This window comes from Helianthus annuus, chromosome 8, assembly GCF_002127325.2.
Source record: "Helianthus annuus cultivar XRQ/B chromosome 8, HanXRQr2.0-SUNRISE, whole genome shotgun sequence".
Classification (NCBI taxonomy): domain Eukaryota; kingdom Viridiplantae; phylum Streptophyta; class Magnoliopsida; order Asterales; family Asteraceae; genus Helianthus; species Helianthus annuus.
The window spans coordinates 164,773,696-164,791,390 of NC_035440.2; the positions used below are offsets into that span (position 1 = coordinate 164,773,696).

Sequence of the window (17,695 nt, forward strand, 5' to 3'; positions counted from 1 at the left end):
TTTCCACTGCTTTTCCTCTATTTAATTATAGATACATGTTTGATTGTGTATTAAAAATATTTACTCCTTTTGTGTTTGATTTTGTTCAATATTAAAGGTATGTAATCTTTAGTTGTGTTTATGGTTTTTCATTTTTGAGCTGAATGATTTTAAAGTCGTTCAACAATAGTCGCATAGTTTCGGTTTTGGGTAGTGGAGCGTGGTAATGATTAAGTACCAACCAATGTTGTAATAACCGTTAGGCCCTAGGGATTAATTAGGATTAATCGGTTTGGAATTTTTATATGTAATTTTATTATGTCTATATATATATATATATACACACAACCATCCACACAAAAATAATACTTCAAAATTCAATGTATATTTCAAATAATATATTTAATATAATATATGTAATAAAAATGTGTATAATTAATATTTGTGATAAAAAAGTGATATGAGAACCAATAATATATATTTAATATTTGTGTTTAGGGAACCAAAAAGCTGTAGGAACAATACATATTAAATATAGCTGTGATAAAACAACGATAATTGACCAGTTTTGAGGTTTATTTTTTTATAATAAGATCTTAAGAAGATGAATCGATGTCACTTGTCGAAGAAGAAAGATTTGCCAGTCGGAGGAGCGTCAGACGATCGGAGAAGGAGAGACGATGTCGGAGGAGAGCTGGTTTTGACGGAAAAGGAGAGTTGATGTCGGAGAAGACTGTTTTGACGGTTGATTTCGGGTTCCAAAAGGTACCGATTAGCTCCGACTAGCTCTGACCAGGCTCGATTTTGACCGGCTTTGACGGGTACCTATTTTATTGACCGATTTGCTCAATTTTAATCGATGGGGTACCGATGACCGCCTAGGCACCAAATAATCGGCCACGTAGAACGACTTCTATAACACTGGTACCCACAACAAACTCAAAAAGACAAGTAGGGGTGTTCAGAATTCGATTCAGATTCCAAAAGTTCGAAATTCGACTGTCAATAATTCTATTCGATTATCAAGAATTCGAATTCGATTCAGTTTGAATTACAGTCCAGTAAATCAAATACGTATTTATAATTTTAAATTTGATTCGATTTGAAATTCGAATTCAAACTATACATATTTATTTATTATATTTATATAAAATACACACATATAATTTTAATTTGAGCTATAGTTTAAATTAATCTATAAATTTAATTTAAGTCCTAAAATAGTATATCACTAGGACCAAGTAACACCTTACATTTTTTAAATGAATTTGAATTAAAACGAATTTATTCGAATTTGTCCGAATTCAATTCAATACAAATTGGCGTAGTAAATACGAATTCGAATCAAAGTGACCAGTTTTAAATCGAATAGAATTCAAACGAAAAAAATTATTCAAAAAATTTGATTCGAGTAATTCAAAAATTGTTATTTGATTCGATAAACACCCTTGAAGCGAATCACATATTCAAACAATTTTAATGAAACATTGATAGATGCCTAAGATATGCAATTCAAACAATTTTAATGAAACATCGATAGGTGCCTAACATATGTAAAATATGATATTGGCCATCATATGTCAAGCACGTGATGAGTCCATTGGTTGCTAAACCTCAAAAGTTACGACCAAAGGTGTAAATATTTGAAGTTTCATCACCAAAAATAACACAATTTCAAAAGGTCTGGGATCGATTGTTAAAGTTATCCTAAACTTGAAGGGTGCACTTTGTAAAGTATGCATCAGCGGGTTGTACTTACTTGTACCATCATCATCACCCTTTACAAATAATCCCCCAAATTAGATCCTCGTAGCCCTATTTCCGAACATCTTTTCAAAACCCTAGAACCAACCAACCAACATGTCAGGCGGTTTCTTCCGGGTGAGTTCTTTCACTTTCGTACGCTTTACATTCATCCGAATTTCATCATCAACAACTTTGGTAGGTTAACGCTGATGAAACTGATGAATTTGATATTCTGTTAGGGCACTACGGCTGATCAAGACACTCGTTTCTCCAACAAGCATGCTAAGCTCCTTAAATCGCACAAGTTTCCACCTGAATTGGAACATCTGGTTCGTTTTTCTTTTTTACATCATTCATTCGTGTTTTTTATATTTCACAGATTCTTTTTTTTTTTTTTATGTAATTGTGATTGTATTATAATGAGCTATCTGGAGCTTCTGTGAGTGAGTGAGTGAGTGAGTGAGTGAATTTTTATTCTAGGAGATAAAACAAACAAGGTTCAAAAGTCAGATTTTGGTGAGTGTTATAGAGAAAGGCTAATATTAGATCTGTTTTAAAATTAGTATCACTTTAAGTAGTTAATGCGGTAAAATATCGGATATTGGTCAAAGACCGATATTTGAGATATCGGTTATCGCGGTGGGATATCGGTAATTTTAATATCATGCTAAATTTAACACTTATACTATCCTAACATTAACAAATTAACCTTTTGCAACTTGCAAAAAACTAACAATTTGTAGCAAGTAGGAACTCACTAAGACTTAAAACAAACAATTAAGACTTATAAAACACTAACAATTAAGACTTAAAACACTAATAGCAGCAATAAGAAGAAACACGAATGGTAGAAATAAGAAGAAAGGTACTGATATCGAGAAAATCAGTTAAATATCAGTCAATATCGCCGATATTATCGCTACTGATATTTTGCACTGATATCTCGGCAGGGGACCGATAACCGATGTATCGGTGATATATCGGGATATTAATAACATAGGTATCACTCTATAGCTTTAATAATGATATCTTTAACATTGTAGAAAACACCTTTTTTCCGAAACAAAAAAAAGTTCTTTTAGAATTCTGTAAAATATGCATTAAATACACTGTAGGTGACTTTCAACTTGTTTGACTCAATTCAGTTGTAGCAAATTTTCTAGTTTACATGTTTGACCAATTAAAGTTAAAACATACACATAAAAGATAACACGTGACTCGAATCGGCTCATCGCAAGGGAATGGGTTGGAAGTCTGTACTCTTCAATGGGTGTTCACCTTGATTATGTTTCTAAGTTGTTTTTTATGCTAGAGTTACTGGCTATTATCATGGAGGATACTAACTTTGTGTATATTATACCTTTTTTTTGTTCCACAATTAAGACTTAAAACACTAACAATTAACAATTAAGACTTAAAACACTAATAGCAGCAATAAGAAGAAAGACGAATGGTAGAAATTAGAAGAGAGGTACTGATATCAGGAAAATCCGTTATATATCGGTCTATCGCCGATATTATCGCTACCGATATGCTGACCGATATTTTGCACCGATATCTCGGCAGGGGACCGATAACCGATATATCACGATATATCGGTGATATATTGAGATATTAATAACATAGCGAGTGTATCACTCTATAGCTTTAATAAAGATATCTTTAACATTAAAAGTTAAAATGCTTGTTGATTAATATGAATGGTCAATATGCTTGTTGATTATGATGAAAAAGTCAGAATGCTTAAAGGATTGATGATTTAACATTAGATGTTAAGCTAATAACTTTGTATCTGTAGCTTACTGTATTAATTTGGAGGTGACTAGATTAAGGGTTTGGCTTTTCTTTAGTAGAGTTGAAAGGAACTCTGTAAAGAGTAGATGCTGCACACTCGTTACTAACTCTCATGAAAATTGCAATTTTGGCATGGCATTTTGAAGTTTCTGATAATGTATCAGATATACTCTTTGACAAAGACAGCAATAACAACAACCATACCTACTAAATCCGGCAACGAGCAAAGTTTTTGGGAGGGTTTGGGGAAGGTATAGAGAGGCTGCTTCCAGCGAAACCCCTGACTCAAAAACAAACAGCAGACAAACATATAGATCTAGATAAGTAGAATAGAACAGCAAAAATATCAGAAATGGTAATAGAGTAACATTGTACAAATATAAATAGATATAACAACATAAAACAACACATAGACGGAAATACAAGAAGACAATCCCCTGCAATGTCCACCTAAAGTTTAGGAGAAATCTAGAGTCTAGACTCCTTGGCAAAGACGAAAAAAGGAATCTTGTGGACACAAATCAAGGCATCAGTTTATTTTGTGATAATTATGGGAAAATTAGTAGTTTTGGTTTGCATCTTTTTAAAACAAGGTTGTAATTTTCATGGACATAAATATGATATTGATAAGTGATCTAGTGTTACAATATCTGTGGGACGGATGGAGTAGAATTTGAGCATTATAAGCAAAAATGTTACAATTCTTTACTCTCCTAAACTTTGTATTAAAATGCTTTTGTAGCTATGTTTTTTTTTCCCCAGTCTCGAAGGTATTCATGATAATACTTCGGTATTTTGTTTAGGTGGATATGTCGAAAGTCAAGATGGATGTCATGCGGCCATGGATAGCTCACAGGGTAACCGAACTTCTTGGATTTGAGGATGAAGTTCTCATCAATTTCATTTATGGGCTTTTAGAAGAGAAGGTAACCTATTATTTTATACAATTGTTTATGGACTTATTGACCATAATTATACGTTTACACAATATAAAGCAAAAGTGTTCTATCCAGTATCCACTAATTCTCAAATATCGTGGTTTGGAATGTGAACAATCTATATGAGGATCAGCTTTATCGTATAGTTTTGGATTGAGTTTAAACATGAATCAAGAAGTGATAGTTGACACCTAACACCTTATCTTTTCTATCTTTTGGTATCCGGAACTAGCGCCTATTATAAAAGGCTGACAATTTGTTGCACATTAATGCAGGTAGTTAACGGTAAAGAAATTCAAATCTCACTTACTGGATTTATGGAGAAAAACACTTCGAAATTTATGAAGGAGCTCTGGACCCATCTTCTTAGCGCTCAGCAGAACGCCAGTGGGGTCCCGCAACAATTCTTGGATGCTAAGGAGGAAGAAACTAGGAAGAAGCAGGTATTGTTTCTTTTTTATTTTTAGTAAACTTATCATATTCTTTATTGCATCTTTTAAGTTTTATTTTATCTCACTATAATAACATTATATTTATAGGAGGATACAGATCGTATAACCAGAGAATTAAAGAGAACAAAAGAGAAGGAAGGCAAGGATCACGAACAAGAAAGAGGGAAGACGGTATTAATTCTTTCTATGCAAGAGTTAGTTACAATAGAGTCAAGTTTTTGGTTTTGACTTATACCTTTCTCATGACATTCAGCTTGCTTCTGCAATTATTTGGGTTCATGTCTATTCCTCAACTACTGTAGGACAGAGAGGCTGTTGATGTGAAAGCTGCTAATTTGGACACCCACTCGAGGAGACGCACAAAGTTTTCTAGCAAGTGGTCAGCTGATGACAAAGGGACGGATGAGACGAATGGATCAAAAGAAACCGTCAGGTAATTTGTATATGTTTGGGAGCATAAGTAAAACAATTAATTTGATAATGTTTGTGAAAGAGTATATCTATACTAACAGCATTGTTAAAATGTCCCATTATTTAATCCTTTTTACAGAGTATCTCGATCTCCGCGTCCAGCTGATCGTTCTATGTCACCACCCCGGTACCTTTTTTTATCATTAGTAAAGCTCTTTAAGGGTCTCAGACCCTTACATGCCTCTTTTAGGAATTATTTTTGTTGTTTCTTTATTGATTTTTTGTATCTACATTACTTATTTTGCAGAGGTACACGCTCCAGATCGGTTAGCAAATCCTTTTCTAATTCCAGAAGTCATTCAAGGTGTGCAACCATTCCGATCATAAAGCATAATTATTTATATACACTCTTATTAACTATCTTCTCACTTTGTTTTTTTATATATCCAATTATCCTCTGCTCAGGTCAAGAAGTTTGTCAGCATCCCCCAAAGCCTCAAGGCGCTCGGTTTCTGTTGAAAGGAGGCCCCACTCTGTTTCAAGACGATCTTCTACACCTCGCAGAGTGGGGTCACGTCGGCGATCCCCATCCCCTGCACCTTTACATAGACGATCACCTTCACCTGCAAGGCGTAGGTTGCGATCTCCATCTCCTGCACCTTCACATGGGCGATCACCATCACCCGCAAGGCGTAGGTTGCAATCCCCTGCACGACGCAGATCACGGTCTCCCGTTTGGCGCAGATCACGGTCTCCCATCTATCGGAGGTCACGGACCCCTATCCGGATGCGGTCACGATCACCTGTTCGAAGGTGGCGGTCCCCTGTCCGAAGGAGGTCACGATCCCCTGTTCGAAGGAGGTCACGATCCCCTGTTCGAAGGAGGTCGCGATCCCCTGTTCGGAGGAGGTCGCGATCCCCTGTTCGAAGGAGGTCGCGATCCCCTGTTCGAAGGAGGTCGCGATCCCCTGTTCAAAGGAGGTCGCGGACCCCCATACGGCGTAGATCACGAACCCCGATCCGGCGAAGGTCACCATCCCCGTTTCAGCGAAGGTCACAGTCCTCTGCGTCTCCTTACTCTGTGCATTCTGGATCTCCACCAGTTCGTGGCAGGTCTCCATCTCCTATGAAGCGACGAAATCAGAGAGCTCCGTCAATTCCACGTGGTCGGTCTCCTTCTCCAGTTAGACGTAGGACAACCGTCCCTGTGCGCCAGAGATCCCCAAGCCCTCAAAGCAGGTCTTCTTCACCATCACGGGGATCCCTGAAGCGCCAACAGAGATCACCTGTACAATCTCCTAGAGATGAGCACAGGTTCTTGAACTTCTAACTTAATGTTCATCAGTGCAATGGTTATTTTGCTATCATTTGGACAGCTCTGAACCATGTAGCATTTTGCAGAAATGTTCAAAGAAATGCTCCTGATCGTCGTCAAGCTCCACAGAAAGAGGCTGCTGAGCGTCCTATTTCGGTAAGATCTGTAGAAAGAGATCCAAAGGGCAAGATAATATCTCATAACGGAGAGCCAGTTTTATCACCCTCACCATACAAATCTCCTTCCAGTTCTGTATCTCCCCCAGCTGCTGCGAGAAGTACTAGTCAGGAGAGGAGGTATTATGTGTGTTATTATGTGATCTATTACATTACTATGTCAGGTTCTGCATATAGGAGTCCTGTATAACTAACTAACAGAAGATACTGTTTTCTGACAGCCCCATACCCCCAAAGAGCCAAAGACAAAGTATGAGTGTGAAAGAGACTTCTTCCAGGTTTGCCATCCATTTGATAAATATTCAAAGTCTCTTGTACAAAATGTTCTTTTTCTCAAATGGGTTGAGTCAATAAACTCGGACAAAAGGGGACCTGCTTGGATTAGTTGAAACTTGAAAGCTTTGTTGTTAATGCAGTAAAAAATCGGATATCGGTCAAGGACCGATGTTTGAGGTATAGATTATCGCGGTGGGATATCGGTAATTTTAATATCATGCAGAATTTTTTATATATAGCAATTTAACACTAACAATTCAGTATACACTCCTACCATTAACAAATTAACCTTTTGCAAGTTGCAAAACACTAACAATTGTAGCAAGTATGAACTCATTAAGACTTAACATTTAACACTAACAATTAACACTTAAAACTCTAATAGCAGCAATAAGAAGAAAGACAAATGGTAGAACTAAGGAGAAAGGTACTGATATCCGGGAAAATCAGTGATATATTGGCCAACTATCGGTCAATATCGCCAATAATATCGGTACCGACATTCTGATCGATATTTTACATGGGGACCGATAACCGATATTAACTGCATAGCTTGAAAGGCACCCAAACCCTTTTTAACACTTGCAACTCAAATCATTTTTATTGAATGACTTAAGAGACTGAGAATAAAGCATGTCAGTTTGTTTTTAATTTATTTACAGAGTGAAGGAAGACAGACGTGAGGTCAAAGATCCAGTCATTGATAGACATGACAAGAACAAAAGGTTATTTCTTTTACTAGTATACCAAGCATCACACTTGATGAGACGGGTTGTAATCTTTTTTTTTTTTTTTTTTTTTTTTTTTTTGTAATTTGACAGTAAGAATGATGATGGAAAGAGGAATTATCCTGAACTTACACGTGACAGGGCACACGACTCTGAAAAAGCATATAAACCTGATGAGATGAACCAGGAAGCAGTAAAAATGCCAAAAGTCGAGAGGCATAATCAGAGTGGCTTATTGGATTCTGGCTCTGATGAAAGTGACCATAAGAGAAAGCACAAAAGGTCAAAAAGGAAAGACGCCACATCAGATGACGATACTAGTCACGACTCCCGTACTGAAGACCGAAAGGAAGCTAAGAGAAGACGCAAAGAGGAAAAAAAGTTAAAAAAAGAAGAAAAACATAAGCGACGTGAGGAAAGGCGTCGCAAAAAAGAGAGCCGACGGTCAGAAAAGCTAAAACTGAAGACAGAGAGGAATGTTTCTCCATCTTCAGATGACGAGTCAACATTGTCTGATCAGAAGAAACTTGAAATTGAGTTGCGGGAAAAAGCCCTTGAATCTCTTAGAGCCAAAAAGGGCGTTGGTCACTAGTTTTTTTTTTTGTTGATTTGGAACTTTATCGTTACTGTTTAAACGGATTTCCTCATCTTCTCTACTACCCTGCTTTTGCTTAAAATGTTTTCGTTTTGATTATGTACTGTATTGTTGATAGCTGTTTAATACTGGTATGTCTTTGCTGATGGCAGCTGAAACGACTGAGATGTTTTCTGGTGATTAATGTCTTTCTTTTTGCTGGGGGCTCATTGGTAATTTAGCTTTTCTGTGCTTACAATTGCCTAAATATCTAATGTATATATGTGGATTACGATGCTGGTGGTGATCAAGTTGCTAGTAATAGGTTGTTACTACTTACTAAATTAATATCTGTAATCTGTGTGTATATATCATATATGTGGATAACGCTGCTGCTGATGATGATGATCAGGTTACTAGTAATAGGTTGTTACTAAATTCAATTTATGGTTGACTTTTAGATGAAAGTATTGTTGACTAGATGATGACTTGGCTGAGCAGTCGAGCAGATCTTGTTCTGTATATTTGGGATCATCAATCGTCAAAGCAGGTAAGTCGTTAGCAGGGTATTTTGGCTTTATGTTTATTATTGTCTTGACCTTGGATTAACTTTTTAATGGTTGACAGGTTTAAACTTGATTCGGAACTTGGTGTCCTTTCTGACTGGAAATAAGTAAGTACATAGTTTATGTCAATTTCCGCTTGTGATGTTCTTGTTTGGATCTTATAAGCGTTGACGTGGGCTATTTTGTTTTTCTGTATTTAGAACGAGTCAAATCAGAATGTTTAGCTGTAGGGGGAACGGGTTAAATGGGCTAAAAGTCACACGATAGTCTATCAAACTTATATTGCTTCCTAAGTTGTGTCAAATATCAAATCATTTTGTAATCATGATTAGTACATGGAATGTTGTGTTTTAGAAGTGGACAAAAAGTTCTTATAGGTCAGCGCGGCCCACCCAGACCGATCTGATCCTACTAAATTGACCTGTTTCATCTTGTACCTGTTTTATTCATAATTCAGACCGCGCAACCTGTTCATTGACATTCCTAAACTGCCAAAATCCTATATCTTTTTGTTATTTTGAGTTTGTGAATAACTCCCTAATTGTTTTAGTGAAATATGCTTCAAATGTTATATGCACTTGTGATTTTGTATTGGTCTACAATTTTTGTAATCAATTGATCACACAATTATAAATCCTAGTAGCAATCATAAACTCTGTTGTGGTTATCACTAGAATATCTAAAGGGCGTCTGGTTGTATGTAATGGGTGACGGAGTTGATAGTCTTGGTAATCTTCATTGATGATGTTAAAATATCTGTATTTAATTTTGCTTTGCTTACAAACCTGATAATTGATGGGTTAATCTGCTGTTAGTCGATATTAATAAGTGTCATGATCGTTTATATGCGTTTTAGTATCATTTAGATGAAAAACAGATTGTTGTGTAGTATAAACAGCCAACTTCAGTTGGCTGTAAACGGGTCGTTATATATCGAGAAACTGATCTTCTGAAGTCTAAATCATACGATTCGAAAAACGCTTCAAATGGCACTGGAATCACATTTTTCTGAGGTCGTTTGCTATTTTTAAAGAGCCGTTTTACATAGCAGCAAAAACTGCATTATTCTGCAGAAAATTCATGTTATGCTTTTCGTTATAACTTCCAATCTGGATGGAGTTAGGCTGTGAATTTCATATAGTAGCTGGGCACGGATGTTGCCGAAAATCTCCCACTGGAATTTTGCCAATTGGACAGACGATGAATTTTAAATAAATTTTTCCGTGGACTTCAGTCAGAAAGCGACGAATCTGACTGCAACCTATTAGATGATTTTTAATAAATAATTGGTAATGATTTAGGTCTTGAGATTTTTACACAATGTGACGTGGACCACTTGGAACGTTCTGTAAATTATTTAGAATTTTTGGAATAAGACAACTATTTTATAAAAATATCCAAAAAACAGCCTAGTTCTGGACATCAAAGGTGAAACGTAATAAGTTGTTAGATAAAGAGACGTTTGGAGTACCGATGAGGTTTTCTTTTTGGGCTAATAGGGTAAAAGTGATATAACCATAGGGGCAAAATCGTAAATTACTCTAAAATAAATATCATACATGACATGAAGTATTAAAGAAAATATTCTGGAGCTGCTATTGTTGAAAAAGAACATTCTAAAAATAGACTTCACATGAAGTAACAAGATCATGTGCTTTAACATGGAGTGAAGCCTTATCTAGAGTCGCATGTTACAGCTGGTCCAGGAGCCATGCGTATGCCGCCTAAGAATTAGATGAAAACGCATTTATTACAAGCTTTGGTATCACTTTATTATTTTGTTTTTTTAGCACTCGTACGAGTACAAATAGCATTGCGGGTAATAAATAGGTAAAATGGATACGAATGCCATTAAGATACAAGTACCAAATAGGTAAAAGCGATTAAACTTCTTGAATCCTTTATATTCAATATATAGTTAGACGACTAACGTAACTAAGTACAATTCTTAGCCGTGTGCTCCAATACCCTCCATTGGAAATGATCTCACAATACACATTTCGGTTTGGATGTTGTACTGATAAATGTCATGTGTAGCGAGTCATCTGACACATGTCTTTGAACCTTGAAATTCACAAAGTCATCAAATTTCATTAAACGCCGATTGCGGCAATGAAGGAGTTCATTTGGGAGAGAGTATTTTGATAATCTCGCAACAACTCAAGTCCAGTGCTAATATCTTTGAAACAAAGTGTTTATCAGCTCGGAAACCCGACCTTTCTTCCACCGCCATCATATACCCCTCACTACAAGTATAAACTTGTTGCTTGAAATATCTCTCGGAAGTGATGATTGGATTGGCAGATCTCATTCAAATCAACTCCAACAAATCCATCCTTCTATGTGAAATGTTATCCATTAGGGCACACGGGGTGGTCCGTTATACCACCCCGATCACGCGTTATAAACTAACGGAACACCGCCGCCGGCTATAAATCAACGCGTTAGTTTTTGAACGCGTTAAAGCTATCACGCGTTGAAAATGGAAATCATTCATTTGTGAAATAAGGCTCTGCATGTAACACGTGTACATATTCATGAAAATGGCAATCATTCATTTGTGAAATAAGGCTCTGCATGTAAATGACAATCATTCATTTGTGAAACGTGGCAGCTTAATTTTAAAATAAAAATTATAAAAATTTGGGAGTGATAGAATTGTATCACTAGTGACCACCCCTCCTACATTTCTACCACTAGTGATAGAATATTGGGTGATGACATGACATGATTTGATTGGATAGTGGGAGTGATAGAAACTATCACTAGTGAACCACCCCTCCTCCCCTTAGGATGTCGAGAATGACATGTTTTATAAAAATCTGAATATGCCGTTACAACGTGATTATTTTTTATCTACGTTTCAATAAAAGTTATTTTTTTGTTATTCAAACCGAACCAATTCCGACCAAATAATATCAGTACTAGTATCCGTATTATTCGAACCAATACGAATATTCGTTTTTTAGTTTTCACTCAACGTCAAAACACATGTCGGTATCCTCGTAGACATGTCTCTTTTTGTCGCTATATCAAGTGCAGCTTCGTACTTGTATTGTAACGAAACGAAACGAACCAGACCAATACAGACAAAATGTTTGCCAAAAATCCTACTAGTTTTCAGTGATTTTCTCCATTTTTATATTAATTTAACAATCTTTTTTTGAAACTCTTCAAGTAGAGAAACTAATGCTCTTGGTTCCTTGGTTCCTAAATCATCCTCAAATCAACTGGAATTTGAAACATGTGTGGTGCATTTGTCTCACCGTCGTCGTCTATCCTAATAATCCCCAGAAAGCTTCAATTTTTAACCCCCTCAAATCGTTCATTCAAAATCAAACCCCCCAGGTACACAAGTGTTGTGAATCAAAATCATTCCAACAGATGGTCTCTTCAAGGGATGACTGCTCTTGTTACTGGCGGCACCAGAGGAATTGGGTATTAGTAGTCTTCACATTCCATCTCATACTTTGATTTATGCTTACAGCCCTAAAAACGATTTGGGTATTTTTTTTGTATATAATGTTTTAAGTTTAATATAATACTTTTTGTGGAAATTTAAAAAAATGTAAATGTGATTCTTTGAGTTTGTAATTCAACATCAATTTTAGAAGGAATCTGTGATAAGATAGTAATGGGGTGTTTGGCAACATCTGAATGGTTAAGTGCTGAACGAACGAGTAAGTGGTCTGAACCATTAAGAGCCTGTATAATGCTTAACCGTTCAGAGGCAAGTGTCTGACTAGTTCAGATAAGAGGTCTTAACCATTCAGACTTTGTATAATGCTTAACCATTCAGAGGCAAATGTCTAAACCATTCAGACATCTGCTCGTGAAACAAACAGTCTGAACCAATAAGAGGTCTGAACTATTAAAAAAAAAAGGGTAGTTGCACGGTACCCCTGACCGCGGAAGGGATCTCCCTTCCCAGTTCACCACCCGACAAGGATCCCTGGCGGCAAATACCCATAGCCATCAAAGAGGGGTAAGAAACATGTTTCGAACCCGAGACCTCGAGTGTCCTCGGTCCGGCTTTAAAGCGGGTGTCGGTGGCCACCAAAGTGGCACTAATGGGAATTGAACTTGGGTCTCCATTGGAGAACCCAGGTCACTCCACCACTAGGCCACTTGTGGTGGTTAGGTCTGAACTATTAAGAGCCTCATTAAGAGGTAAACAGACTTTTGTGAACCAAAACCACATTTGAAAAGGGTGCTACTATACGCACACCACCCAAAAGGATGTATAAACGGCGAAAAGGGTCATACAGGCCCGTATAGCCATTGCTGGTGTTCAGTCGCTTTTATGTCAGTCTAATACATCATACGACTAAACATTATGGCCTGTATAATGTGTCAGTGGTGTGGTTAGTATGTCAATGGTCTGACCCTTTGAGAAATTTGGGATTGATATTCATGCAAACAATTGGGAATTGAGTATTGTGTGTAATGTATAGATGAATGAGTTTATAGTGTAAATGATATAAGAGCTGCAATTTTTTTATGATGTTGAACTCAATGAACGTATGAATAAGTTTAGGATTTTGTATTTTGTATGTATAGACGCGCAATTGTGGAAGAATTAGCTGGACATGGGGCGATCATACACACGTGTGCTAGAAATGAGTCGGAACTGAATAGCTGTTTGAAGGGTTGGCTGGATGAGGGTTTGAAGATCACTGGTTCAGTCTGTGACGTATCTTCACCGCATGACCGTGAAAAGTTAATGGATGATGTTTCTTGTGTGTTTGACGGAAAGCTTTATATACTTGTAAGTGCTTAATTTCCTTCTTCTGTTTGGTTAGTTGCGTTAATGTTACCGTTTATACATATGAAATTGTCTTGTGAAATTTTAAACATATGAAATTGTCTTGTGAACAGTACAACTTTTGTGGATTGCATTAGTAGGTAAACAATGTTGGGACAAATATTCGGAAACCTATGGTGGATCTAACTGCGGAAGAATTTTCCACGTTAATGTCGACGAATTTTGAATCTGTTTTTCACATGTGTCAACTTGCCTATCCCATGCTTAAAGCATCAAGAACAGGCAGCGTTGTGTTCACTTCATCTGTCTCGGCCTTTGTCTCACTCAAATCCATGACACTCCAAGGAGCCACCAAAGGTAAACTAACTTTTTATTTCTATGTTTGGGATTTTATAAATAATTAATTTATAGAGTAAACTTCCGTTTTGCTCCCTGTGGTTTGGTCACTTTAACGGTTTTGCTCCAAACATTTAAAAATAGCCATTTTACTCCCTGATGTTTTGGTTTTGTTGCCAGTTTGCTCCCCGCAGGGAGCAAAATGGAAAAACAAACAATTTGGATGGAGTTAGAGGCGGGGAGCAAACTGGCAAAAAAACCGAAACATCAGGGAGTAAAATGGCTATTTTTAAAGGTTTGGAGCAAAACCGTTAAAGTGACCAAACCACAGGGAGCAAAACGGAAGTTTACTCTAATTTATAACTTTATATACACACTATATTGTTAAATCTTATTCTTTTAATAAACCAGTTTTGGAGGTTTTTAAGCAATTGAGTAATTAACATAGTTGTTAATGGCGAATAGTGACAAATAGCGATAAGGTACCTATATGCTACATAGCAAATAGCGATAAATAGCGGACGTCTATTTTATAAATAGCGATACACTAAATAATTTTTTTTTAAAAGTAAAATCCAGCTATTTTATAGCTATATTTAATTGCTATTTAGATTAAAAAAACAAAAGAAATAAAGTGTCACTATTCTCGCTCTCCATCGCTACAACCCTAATAGCGACACTAGACCTGTACGCTACGTAGCGCGCTATAGCGAATAGCGATCGCTACGATCGCTATTGACAACTATGGTAAGTAACAACACGTTGGGTAAAGTTCCGACCCATTGGAGATAAAGGATCCACTTTCAGGCAAATGGGTTGAATTGATGCCTCTAATACAAAGATTAGCGATTGTTGATTAAAGTATCACATGTATGTGTCATTAATCGGTTTCAGGAGCAATTAATCAGCTTACAAAAAATTTGGCTTGTGAATGGGCAAAAGATAATATCAGAAGCAATGCTGTGGCTCCTTGGTATATCAAAACCTCCATGGTAGAACAAGTAAGTTCCTGACTTGTTAAATGGTCACATTAATGTTTTTTTTTTTCGCAAACAAACCACTCTTCTTTATCTAAGTTAATAGAACACAATTTTCAGTTTATTTATAATTTACGTTGGTAAAAAGGAAAAAATAAAATAAAATAATAATAATAGGCTCACACTATCTGCACACTTAGGGTTTACCTACGCTGCGTATAGGTCTATACGCTGCACAAAAAGACAATGTCACCCCTGTGTTTGACTGCGTATAGCCCCCAATGCAGGGGTAAAATGGTTTTTTTTACCATACTTGCCCCATATATACGCCACATAGAGGGCTATACGCGGCGTATAGTAAAAAAGACCATTTTACCCCTGCATCGGGGGCTATACGCAGCCAAAAACAAGGGTAATAGTCTTTTTGACCCTTTATATACGTTGCGTATAGGTCTATACGCAGCGTATATATACGTTGCGTATAGGTCTATACGCAGCGTATATAAAGGGTAGTTTTTATTTTTAACCCCAAACCTGTGGTAATTATCTTTTTAACCCTTTATATACGCCGCGTATAGGCCTATACGCAGCGTATATAAAGGGTGTATTTAAAGAAAAACAGTTTTTAGTATCGTATCGTATAGTATAGGTCTATACGCAGCGTATATAAACTTTATGAAAAACTGATGCCTAAAACCTACCAAAATGATCCAAAAAAATCTGATGGTTTATATACGCTGCGTATAGACCTATACGCAGCGTATATAAACCCTTGTTTTCTGTGCAATGATTGCTGATAAGGCTCTGAAATCCATGGTTTATATACGCTGAGTATAGTTCTATACGCAGCGTATAGAGGTAACCCTATACGCTGCGTATTGGTCTATACGCAACATAGGTAAACCCTGATTCAACTAGGGTTTGGTGTGCATATAGGCACATTGGTGTGCCAATAGGTACACCCTAATAATAATAATGACACGGGTCAGGTTTGATTTAGGTATTAAGTAACAAAGAGTATGTTGAAGAGGTTCTTCATTGCACGCCACTTGGGCGACTCGGGGATCCAAATGAGGTAGCGTCACTTGTTGCGTTCCTTTGCATGCCGGCTTCATCATACATTACTGGGCAGATTATATGTGTTGATGGCGGGATGTCTGTGAACGGTTTCTACCCGCGAGATGGTTAAGTTTTTCTTGGTAATCCTGTTTTCTAGTTGATGACTTGTAGTGGTACAAATTTGTTCAGTCGTTGATATTTGGACATGAGGATAGCAATCATGTCACTTTTGTAACTGATTTATCTTCTTTGTTAGAAAACTAAGATCTAATAATTATGAACAAAATATGTATGTTCATTTTCTTTTTATGCAGATAAATTTATTTATAAAAGTGAATTTCAAAGATTGTCCTTTATCTTTATACCCATTTTCAGGCGTTGTCCTTTATGTTCAAAATTGACGAGTTTTGTCCTTTATGTTTTCATATCATACACGTTTTGTCCTTTAGGCTTAACCCAGTTAGTTTTTTTTAGTTAAATTTGGTCATGTGCTTTGCACATGAGGGCATTTTTGTCAATTCAAAGGTTGCAAAAGCTTTGAGCTGTAAATCTGCCGTTGAACTTACCTTTGAATTGACAAAAATGCCCTCATGTGCAAAGCACATGGCCAAATTTAACTGAAAAAACTAACTGGGTTAGGCCTAAAGGACAAAACGTGTATGATATGAAAACATAAAGGACAAAACTCGTCAATTTTGAACATAAAGGACAACGCCTGAAAATGGGTATAAAGATAAAGGACAATCCTTAAAATTCGCTTTTTATTTTATTCTTATATGTTCATTGTCTTTATGTTGATAACGGTGAGGATAAGGTAAAGCACATCTATGTAGTGCATTGATGATTTAATGAGATAGAGTGGTTGATAGTTATGTGATCGTCTTTAGCTTCACCCTTAAAACAAAAGGTACAAATGCATTATGTGTTTCCCGCACCTCTGTATTTTTTATTTTTTTTGAAATGAATGTCCCTCGTATATATTAAAGAATATTATTTAGGTAATATGTCTGTTTAGACTTTGATCCTAATCAGAAGCTTGAGTTTAGGCAATTTGATTTTAACTCTTGTTATACCTAATTTCTTACAAATTAACCAAGCTGTCCAACCAAGTAACCAAACTCTTGAGTACTAAATAATAGGGCTTAGGTGAGGGTTGGGCACTTGGGCCTTTTCAACTTTGGTTAAGTCATCCTTTATGATAAAATATTCTTGACAGCAAAATAATATTCAAAACACATACTAAAAATAGAAAAAAAAAAGAAGAGTTTAATATTTTGGAATAATAACAAGAGCCAAGATCTAATATTTTTTTTTCATATGTTAAGTATGAGTCAACTAATTACTTGAATTGTTTTAAATTGGAGGATGGAGTTGGTTATCTACTAATTACTTTTCTATCCCAAAACAACTCTGCTTTTACTTTTTTTTTTTTTGAGTAAATTACATTTTTGGTCTATGTGGTTATATCACTTTTACTATATTAGACCAAAATAAGAATTTTTAATATATCTGCCCTCATAGTCTCTATAATTAACCATTTTAACCCCTAAGTCTAGAGATCATAGGGGCCAAAATGGTTAGTTATAGAGATCATGAGGGTCAA

General features: G+C 36.3%; 1 protein-coding gene across 3 annotated transcripts; it reads left to right on the forward strand.

Annotated features, from left to right (window-relative positions):
- The first annotated feature begins 1,715 nt into the window (after positions 1-1,715).
- Positions 1,716-16,393, forward strand: LOC110870695 (tropinone reductase homolog At2g29260, chloroplastic). 3 transcript variants are annotated; one of them, XM_035976239.1, is made up of 15 exons: positions 1,716-1,860; positions 1,965-2,054; positions 4,323-4,445; positions 4,733-4,900; positions 4,997-5,080; positions 5,212-5,342; positions 5,460-5,507; positions 5,628-5,684; positions 5,786-6,634; positions 6,722-6,931; positions 12,340-12,393; positions 13,516-13,723; positions 13,861-14,077; positions 14,951-15,057; positions 16,034-16,393. In XM_035976239.1, the coding sequence occupies exons 1-15, from the start codon at positions 1,840-1,842 to the stop codon at positions 16,220-16,222; spliced, it is 2,556 nt and encodes an 851-aa protein (XP_035832132.1). In that variant the 5' UTR covers positions 1,716-1,839; the 3' UTR covers positions 16,223-16,393. The 3 variants fall into 3 exon arrangements, with proteins under 3 accessions (XP_035832132.1, XP_035832130.1, XP_035832131.1); XM_035976237.1 differs by lacking the exons at positions 12,340-12,393; positions 13,516-13,723; positions 13,861-14,077; positions 14,951-15,057; positions 16,034-16,393 and adding exons at positions 7,033-7,089; positions 7,750-7,812; positions 7,909-8,619 and having other exon boundaries at positions 1,717-1,860; XM_035976238.1 differs by lacking the exons at positions 1,716-1,860; positions 1,965-2,054; positions 4,323-4,445; ... (5 more) ...; positions 5,786-6,634; positions 6,722-6,931 and having other exon boundaries at positions 12,109-12,393; positions 16,023-16,393.
- Positions 16,394-17,695: the final 1,302 nt, after the last annotated feature.

Excerpts from the sequence above, each read along its gene's own strand:
- LOC110870695 (XM_035976239.1), top strand. The coding sequence starts at position 1,840 with ATGTCAGGCGGTTTCTTCCGG. Across the intron at positions 5,343-5,459 it reads GGATCAAAAGAAACCGTCAG|AGTATCTCGATCTCCGCGTC; the intron begins GTAATTTGTATA and ends TCCTTTTTACAG. Across the intron at positions 6,932-12,339 it reads AGTACTAGTCAGGAGAGGAG|ATGGTCTCTTCAAGGGATGA; the intron begins GTATTATGTGTG and ends TCATTCCAACAG.